At 44.3% G+C, this 9,664-nt stretch overlaps 1 protein-coding gene across 11 annotated transcripts in view; it reads right to left on the bottom strand.

The window, feature by feature from the left end:
* Positions 1-380: 380 nt before the first annotated feature.
* The window catches only part of ABI1 (abl interactor 1), a 142,469-nt gene continuing 133,185 nt past the window's right edge, over positions 381-9,664 (bottom strand). For 6 of the 11 annotated variants that reach the window (XM_061997106.1, XM_061997109.1, XM_061997101.1 and 3 more), the window contains 2 exons: positions 2,965-3,150; positions 381-1,270 (listed from right to left, as the gene is read on the bottom strand). In XM_061997106.1, the coding sequence (XP_061853090.1) occupies positions 1,095-1,270; positions 2,965-3,150 (362 nt within the window). In that variant the 3' untranslated portion in view covers positions 381-1,094. Of the gene's footprint in view, positions 1,271-2,964; positions 3,151-7,321; positions 7,409-9,664 lie in introns of all 11 variants that reach the window. The other 5 variants (XM_061997108.1, XM_061997107.1, XM_061997105.1 and 2 more) reach the window with 1 other exon arrangement.

Genomic DNA, 9,664 nt, shown 5'->3' with positions numbered 1-9,664 from the left:
TCATCACCTGTAGCTCTCTGCCCCCAGCCTACACCAGCATGGCTGAGCTCCTGGTTTGCCCCTGGCTGGCCTTTACCATACCACACGGCTTCCCGCAGAAGTGTCAGTTACAGACGTGCCCAGCGTGCTGCCCCTAGATAACTACATTCGAACCCAGAATCCTTGCTAAAGCTCAGCTGGGAAGAAAAGAACTTTTAAGCATATGTATAAGTGTGTCATTCGGATTTCAGACCTAATTTATTTGCCCTCTGTCAGTGACAAAGTCACGTTACAAACATTTGCTTGTTAATACATTGCCTGGGATAACACAGCCACGGTTTTGCTCCGGTAGCATTCCAGACTCCTTTGCCAAGCCAACCAACAAAGTAAAGGACAAGACCTTTGGTTCACTTATATATTTATGAATGGAAAAAGTCATAATGTAAATTTACTCATTAAAAAAACTCGGGTACAAATTACACGTACATAAGACCACCCATTTTTTGATTCACATGGACACCTTAGACCCAAACAACTCATTGTAATAGACTTCAGTGAGAATACTCCAGGTAAAGATTACAACAATTGGAAGCATCTTGGATTTTTAAAAAAGTATATTTCAATACATAAGTTTGTATGCATGCTTTAAACAAATATAGTTCAAGAATGAGCAAAGAGTCTAAAACAAAAAGTAATTATGACCAGCACTAACATTAAACTTCTCATCCAGATTTTAATATGTTAGTCTAACGTAGTGTTAGTTACCATGCTTGTACTGAAAAATGTAATGGCACAATCTGATCGTGGTTCATTAAATATTACACCCTACTTCCCCAGAATATTTAGGCTGGTCATAAAATTAACGATGCGTAAGTAAGTAAGTATAACCAGTTATAGACAGTCGCTTGTTTTACAAATTGCCATCAGGTGAGACGTTACCGTCTCCAGAGACTGAGACACGGACATTCAATCATACCAGTAAAACAGCATGGCCTGAAGAGACGGGCACGTGGTTTTGAAAGTATATTAAGACAACTCTGTTAGCTTTTAGTTACCCCTCGCAAATCATTGTGGTATGACTGAATACAAGAGCCAACTTGGAAAAGCAAAGGATTTTAGTCGGCATAGTGCATGATTGATTCGACGTAATTGCCAGGAAACAAGCCAGTTACCCGATTGCAGACTCCTTCATACCAGCCGTCGTCGTTCTTCTTGATGACGTAGATGATGGCGCCCTCCATGAACGACAGCTCGTCATCTTTGTCCTTCGTGTAGTCGTAGATAGCCACAACTGCGGAGGCAAGAGCCACAGCGTCAGCACTCACAGGGCCTCGAGTACAACTTGTTCTTTAGAAGACTCGTTTGCTACCCTGGGATCTTCCATAATGAGCTCACATGCTATCCCTGGTGAACGTGAAGTCCAGAACACAGAATTCCACTTACTGTGCGACATTAGCTACCAGTAAGAAGTGGGTGGTGCCTGCACTGAATGCTCAGCTAAGCTCCTGCCAGAGAGGCAGGGTTGACTGTGACAGAGTGAAGCACAGCATGTGGAGACTTAAAAGCTGAACTAGCTAAAAGTGAAAGAAAAGTAGTTAAGCGTCTCCCTGAGTGTGGTAGCCACTTCTGGGCAGATTACATCAAAACCAGATCCATCCTTGTGTACAAATCTCCTGATCAGAGAAAGCTTAAAAAGTAAAAACAATTAAAACACATCATTCTGTAGACATGGACCAAGAGAGAAAGAAGCCTGCTCTATGGCCCCTGCAGCCACACAGCAGGTACTTCAGAGCATCCCCTGCTGAAAGCCACCATAGAGAGAAGGCTGCTCTTTGCTACTCAGCTTCTAGGTACTCCAAAGTTTTGGCATTGCTTCTGAAGGAGCCCAAATGAATGCAAATGGAAAAGTTACCATAGGAAAAAGCAGAAGGAAGCTTACAGCAACAACAGCCACTTGTGGTGAAAGAATATGTGACTGTTGCCAACCTCCAACTCACCGTGTGCAACTAAGAGCAGGGATCTCCGTAAGGAAAGTAAACGTCACCTCAATTATACTGCCATTAAAAACTACCACTGGGAACACATAAACTTTGGAGATCACAGCTTCACCAAAACAGTTCTGTAGATTTATGCAACTGATCAGTTTTATCAGTTCCAAGAGCCTATTTCACATCTATCTATCTATAGTCTCAGAAGTCCAATTTCTTAACATCTAGTAAGTAATGATGTGGCATATCAGTTCTGTTCATTGCACAGGGGGGTCCTGCACACAGCCCAGGGAGGAGTGCAGAGGGAACACAGCAGCTTTGCCAAGACGTGTTTCCCAGGTGCCTGGCACCTACTTCATATGCACTGTGGGAACAGCCAGATCAAGAGAAAACTCAAAACGTTGCTGCTGACCTAACGGTCCTTGTCAGAACAGACAACTCCACTGAGAGGAAATGAGCAGCTCAATTATTCATGGGAAGGAAGAGACACTCACTGGATGAGTCCATACCTGAGCACTTTGCAGTCTGCTGATCTAAAGTCACCGCCAAGTCTCCAAGGAAGCCTCACTGTCTTCCAGCTGCAAGTCTAATGATCTGCCCTAGCCATCTACTTTGATGGGATGAAGAGAGCTTGGACTTCCTGGCCTTTTTGCAACGCTGTTCCCAGATGGTTGCCCAGCAATCCTGAGATAGCTACACACATAGTCCAGCTCCTCAGCAAAGATGGAAGCCATCCGATTTACATCTGCTTCTCATAACAAAGGGTTGTTTTTATCCATTCCTCAATGCTTGCAGGCATTTTATAATCCTCCCAAAGAAGGATTATATTTTATCACATTAGGTGTAGCCACAGAGAAACTAAGAGAAGAATGGTTCAGGTTCTGACTTAGCAGAGACAATGATTGCTTTTATCAGACCCAGGCTAAGTCCTTCCATCCCTCCCAGACACCATTAGACCCCCAACAGTGCTCCAACAGAGTTGCAAGGCTTCTTTTACCTTTCTCTATGTAGTTTTTCGGTGCCCAAGCAGGATCTCCATCCGCATAGGGATCGCTGTACTGCACAACAGCAGCCTCCTCATCCTCATAATCCACGGGGGGTGGGGGTGGAGGAGGAGGAGAGTCATCAAACATCGGCATCTCATCCGGAGGCGGTGGGGGAGGAGGAGTCGGGCTATCAGCAACTAGAAACATTTGGAGATTATTATTTTTCCTTAAGCCAAACCAGTGTGGAGCCGCAAACAAACCTGAGGCTGTACACTGTAAATAAAAGGGGTGGGGGGACACCACACACAGCATGCACTATAATACCATGCACTGATTAGAGACAGAGGCTTTGTATTAACGGCTACAACATACAACTACGTTCGTTATTAGTGGTCAAATCTAGGTATAAATGCTACTAGAGTCCAAGCACATGCTGCAGGGCAGAAGCTGAACACCAGCAGAGAGGAAAGGTTCCTTGCACCACTGTCTGTGCTGAGGGGCTGAGCTGCAGCAGGAGCTGTGGGAGGGCTCCGAGCAGAACCCTCGGGGCCAGGCAGCAACAGGCCTCTGAGCTGGACCAGCAGCTTCCTTAACAAAGCCTGGTAACAATCTCTTCATTTCTGAACACTGCTTCCCTGGATTCCTTCTCTCTCAGCGCTAGCATCAAGGGGACAAAAAGATCTGCTGTGGATCGTGAAAAAGGGAAGAGACTAGTGCTTAAGATTTAACCAGGTAAGAGAAAGCCAAGCAATTCTTCTGCAGAAGAAAAGCTTTGTACAGATGCTTATCTTGTGGACTAGCTCGTGTACGTGTACACATCCAGGATTCAATTAATAAATGTAAAACTACAATAGGCAGCTGCTGTCTTGGGGAAAAAAAGTGCTCGAGGAATTAAGTGTGTAATCCAAAATGTCAAATCCCTGTCCTGAAATTCTCCAATCAGCACCATTACAAGTTGCTTTGGGAAAGGGAAAAAGAGAAAGGCATTACAGTACAAATCACTCTTAACATCAGTTCATCAAATTAGTTTTCAGTAAGGTTCACAGCAGCTGGCAGCAAAGGAGATAGAGAGAGAGCACTCTTAGCTGCAAGACATCAAGCCATGTAGCCCACTCCTTGGGAACTACACAGGGACCTAGGTGTAAGCACTACAAAGCCAGAAGTTACTGAAAGGAAGCTATGTCACTAGACTCATAGAGCAACACTGATTTAACTACAAGAGATCTGGGAGCTTGTCTATGGCAAACACATTCTTGAAGACCACTGTTTTAGAGGCTTTGACTGGAAGGAGCAGTCAGGCTGGGGATGTGCTCCAGAACACGTAGCTCCAGAACACTACACTGATTTTGAGAAGAAAGCCAGGCTGCTGGGCAAGGAAAGAAGAACAATGAGTGAAGCTTTAGCTCCTGCCAGTTACACTCACACTGGAGATTAGAAGTAGGGTTTCTGTTTACTTTAATGCTCTTTACTTTTGGCTGGTCACTACTCCAATGATGACTAACCTTTGCTCTTCAGCCATACGCCCCTGACAAGGGGCTTGGGCTTAGAACTCCCACGTCCTAAGCTGGGTCTGTGTGGATGTGCTGGTGTAGAGGAAGCCAAACCTCCTGCTGCGAGAGGGCAGGAGCCAGCAGGAGCTGTTGAGGCAGAGGCTGCCTCAGCCCTGGCACCCAGCCTGCCTTCTATCTATTTTTCACCTGCAAGCCCAGCAACTCTTCTATTTAGCCATCTGAGCTGTGTACCCCACAGCTCTCTCCATCAGTAAGACTGGCTGCCACTGTATTAGTGATTCCTCTCCCATACAGAAGCCCATTTATGTAGCTTGGAAACAGACTGACAAGGTTCTTGGCCGAGGGACACTGTGTCTCGCCCGTGTCACGGAGCAGCGCTCAGAGGCCGCCTCCATTCAGCTGCCACAGAGCCGGGACAACGCTGCTCACAAACACACTGCTTCCGAGCAGTAGCTTTGGCACATCTTTCACAAAGTGTATTTCTCCCCTTAACTTTCATCTGCAGCCAGGAAAAGGAAACAGTACTGAAACAACAATCCTTTTGAGATCTTGACAAATCCTTACCTTAAAAAATGCAAAGTTGTATTTATTCAACAAGGAAGCTGCTTATTTCAGAAGAAGAAAAGAGGGTGGGAAATGCAAGTGTGAAAGCGCCAGTACAAACCTTAACTGAGATGCAGTGCAGAAACTTCATCTTTTATGGGAAACATTTAAAACAACTTCACGTTTAAACAAGGGGGGAGAATGTAACAGAGTTAGACAAGTGCCACCCTATGGAAGTATCCTCCCGTCTTTTGGATTTTAACCTAGTCTTTTCCTGCTCCTGAACTTCAGCCAGGCAGCCCCTAGAACAGCATTACTTTTCTAGGGGAGGAGGAAAAAAAATAGAAGAGGCATACAGAAAACCACACTAAATGAGAAAGGGCAAAAGGACCAGTATTTATACAGCTCCAAAGTGAGATATCTTCTCTTGTATGTATTCACATTCCTTTTCTTAAAATGGGGACTTCTGAAAGGACTGGGTGTGACAGTACAACAATTTACATGCCATCAGCTGTCCCTGGGCACTGGACACACTGGAAAACCTCTGAGAGAGACACCCACAGTTTGGGCACAGGGTACAGGAAAAAAGCAAGAATGAGTGTTGCGTGGTTTCTAAGCCCTCTGGTCTTGTCCTCTGAAAGAGGTCCATGGAGCAGAGGATGTTGCTTTCCAAATCCACAGATCTTTTTGATCAGGAAAAGACAAGCCAACCCATGTGTCTCCCTAACTCCACTCCTCCGTAGACTTGCAGAACACAAGGCAGATGAAAGGCTGGCACTCAATGCCAAACCTCAACAACAGGCTCTACAGCCAGCTTCGCTGAGCGCACGTGCAGGCTGTCACACGCACCCCTGCCTCCAAAATGAAGCAGCACCAGTTCAAAGCCATTATATGTATCTTTTGAACTCAAGGGACTGTTAAAAGAAGGAAAATATAAAGAACCATTCCTAAGACCAGATTTCAAGCCTCAGCTATTTTTGCTGCAACCTCATTTGCCAGTCAGCTTGCGTTTTGTTGTTGCACACACAAATAAGCCTGTTCCTTTCACCTCCGATCTCCCAGGGCCTGGGTTAGCTCCAGGAGGACAATAGTTGGAACAATTCAGAAGCAGGTGTCTCTTTTCTCAAGTTTATCTGCAAGTGAAGACATTCTGTAACCTTCACCTTGAGCAGGGTTATGTCTATGCTTTGAATTTTGGAAAGGTTTGCCGACACAATTTTGTGGCATCCTGCATTAATGTGATTTTCACTGCTTACCTAGCACTACACCCAAATACCTGCTTTTTGAATGAGAACTAGAGATGATGCTTGTCTCTAGGGGAATGCTTTAACATGGCCACTTAAAAGCTTTATTGTGAAGCTGAACAGCAGCGTCAGTCAGACCTGAGTGCCTTCAAATATAGGCTGAAGCTCTATAGCTACTATGTAGCAGCAGCCCCCGAGACCCTCACAAGCTTTGCTATGGCTCACAAATTCTATAAACAGTTTCTCCTTCCTTCATGCCCTATCTACACTGCATTCATTCTGTTGTTTACAGAACTGCAATGTACTCCTACAGCAAAGCATGTCCCACGTCACATCAGGAACACGATTTAACACCTTCTCTAGCATTTGGGACAGTAACACTCACCTGAAATGAACCAAGCAGTAATGGTAAAAGCAGAGTTACCAGCAGAAAACACCTAGCAGCACAAATCATAGCCAGGGAGCGTTATCTCTCACAAACCTGACAAGCAGAGCTATGCTGCAAGAAGCTCAGTAAGGAAATCTGGCTAGAGAACACAAAGAAATGGAGAATGAAGGGCTGCCGAGAGGAGAAATACCTTACAAGCTCCTTTGTAATGGCATTCTATCACAAGACTGCACATTTCCAATTGACTGTACAGCTTCCTTAAAACTACTACAGAATTAGAATCAATGGCTACACAGTACATCTTTTCACAGTCTGCATCAGCCTTTCTAATAAAAACTAATCAATTATCTCTGGTGAAAAAGCCTCAGGCAGGATGATTCAACACAAAATTAATATTTTTAATTAAGATACATTTCTGTACTCACACCAAGCATGTGTCACATATTTCACACAGTATTTCTATCATAATTTTGCAGTTCAGAACTTAAATGGGTCAGTAATAATCATGCATGTGTTACAAAATATTGAAGAGTGTGCCCTTCAGCTCCAATAGCATATTGACACTAGAATGCAAGATGGTATTAGCTTCTGGAAAAGGAAACAAAATAGTCTGACTTGCCAGCCATGCATGCTAGAAGAAAGTAGGCTCTATCCTTTAACAGCTCAGCTTGTCCAAACTTACTGTTTTCCTGCACCCTGGCCACGAAGCCTGTGAGAGGTATCTGTGGAGTCAACTGAGGCATAGGGGGAGGGGGTGGAGCAATAGAAACTGGTAGCAACACACACACCATATTGGGGAAAGTCAAACAGACAAAGGAAAAAAAAAAAGAACAAACAAAAGCAGCCGTCAGTAACGAGGACCACAAAACAAAGTATGTAAAGAACAACAAGAACACACACAGGGAAGAACCTTCTTCAAGCTTGTGCTTCCAACAAGGCTGAATTCACAGGCAGGCGACTGAGGACTGCAAAGTGCAGCGTGGCCGTGTCCAACTGGACAAGGGCCAGGCACAGGCTGTGGCCTGGAGGCTCACAGCCTGTGCCCGTCACGAGATGTGCTCCGCTCTACTCGGGGAGCACAGCAAACTGTGCTTTCTGTCTTGCTGACAAATAAGGATTACTCCAATTCAGTAGTTATCTTTTAAAAGGATGCTTCTAGAAGCAGAGTTGCTGTTTTGCAGGACTCTGAACTCCTCCTCTAAAACAAGAGCAGAGCGCTACATCGAGTGCAGCAAAGCAGCACTGACACTGAGCACAGACAACTACGTTATGACTGCCCAGCAACACTTCACAGTCACACGGGCAGCACCTCTCCAAACACTGTCCTGCTGGGGTTGGGGGCAGCGGGGCAGCCTACTGTGGTTTTGTCTTACATAGAAAAAGAGATCTGCAAGTTTTTCTTCTCTGAAGCAGGCACCTGGCTGGGGAGCAACGAGGTATGAGACACATGGCTCAGAGGTGCTGCGCTGACAGCCGGGAGTTCAACTCTGCCCTCCGTGGTAGGGTGGCAGGAGGGCACAGTGTTCAGGGCATCAGCTCTGGCAGATGTCTCCCCATGAAGCACAGGGTGGGGAAAGCAAAAAAAGAAAGAAAAAACCCAACAAAACACCAACTCATTGGTTTACTCGGTGCCCCTTCACAATGGAATTTCTCTTGCACCGAAGCAGAGGAATTCCCGTGAAGGTGAGAATTCAGCAGAGTAACTCAGTTGGAACCAAACTTGAAAGAGGTTCTGTACTTCCAAGTAAGCAACGGTTTTAAATAAAGCCATAACTAAGATTAATGTTTGATGAATAAGAATGGAGCATTTAGTTCATTACAAAACCAATACAATAACCAAATAAACTGTATGGGAGAAACGATCAATAAAAGAGGGAGAACAAACAGGGTTGTCTCACAAAACTGAAGAAAACATCTAAGAAAAAACAAATTATTTGTTAGCATGAAAAGTAAAACCTTAAGGGAAACATGGGACCTGGATTTAATGTCAAGACAGTTGCATTAAAAAAAAAAATCATTTAAAATCACCAGTTACAGAAACAGAGGAGAACAGTTTAAAGTAGAAAAACACACCCATCAAAATACTGCTTAGAAAATGTTGATAACCAGTATTTTGAAAACACCAAGGAGGCTAGATTAAGGAACAGCACCTGCATTTGAGCAAAAAATTGCTTTGGACAAACGTAAATGTTTAGAAAGAGTGGTGTGCACAGCATTTAAGACAACTGAACTACTTCCAGAAGTCAAGTCCTGTTTATTCAAGAGAAAACAACTGTTCTAAGAGCAAGAAGTGTCTGCTGTTAGGGTGAATTAATTCAGGGGAAGAAAAGTGTGGAGGAAAATGGAGAGTCAGTATGGGTGAGAGAGTGGGAGGAAAATCAGGATTGGAGAAAAATAGATAGGCACTGTGTTTGCATATAAAAATGCTTTCTGATAAGTGTAATACTTCCCAGACACTGAGAAAACTCTTTGCCTCAATGTCTCAAACATCTTATACGCATTCTTTCCTTAAGAGTAAGCACACACTGGTCTAAAGTGATCTTCAGCCCAAATATCAACATTTCTTTTTAAAATGAATACCACTCTGAAGTCTAAAGAGTTGGCATGCTGAAGACCACCACCACTGGAGGACTATCACTCCTCTGTGTGTATCTGGTCAGAATTTATGGGAATGGCAAGAAAGAAGGTTCCTGATAGAAACAGCTTTCTAACAATGCCCAAGCAGATCCTTATTTTGCAGATCTTTCTGCAGTGAACCTTGCCTGCCCTGTTGGGTAAGCAGGCAGGATGTTGCTGACTAAAACTTGCTCACTTGCCCACGGCATCCATTCCTTCCCTCACTCACCTCCATCTATATTACTAGTAGTGTGGAAGCACAGAGGAGGAGTCTGCTAAAGAGACTGAGCTTTTCTTTAACAATCAAGCTTAACTCTAAGAATAAAGGAGTAACTTGGAATCAGGGAAACATTTAGGAAAGATACAGAGACAGGGAGGAACTGTGTAATGGGAAAAGTTTGTTACATGT

The sequence above is a fragment of the Colius striatus genome, chromosome 5 (assembly GCF_028858725.1).
Source record: "Colius striatus isolate bColStr4 chromosome 5, bColStr4.1.hap1, whole genome shotgun sequence".
NCBI classification, from domain to species: domain Eukaryota; kingdom Metazoa; phylum Chordata; class Aves; order Coliiformes; family Coliidae; genus Colius; species Colius striatus.
This window is presented reverse-complemented; position numbering and strand designations above follow the sequence as displayed.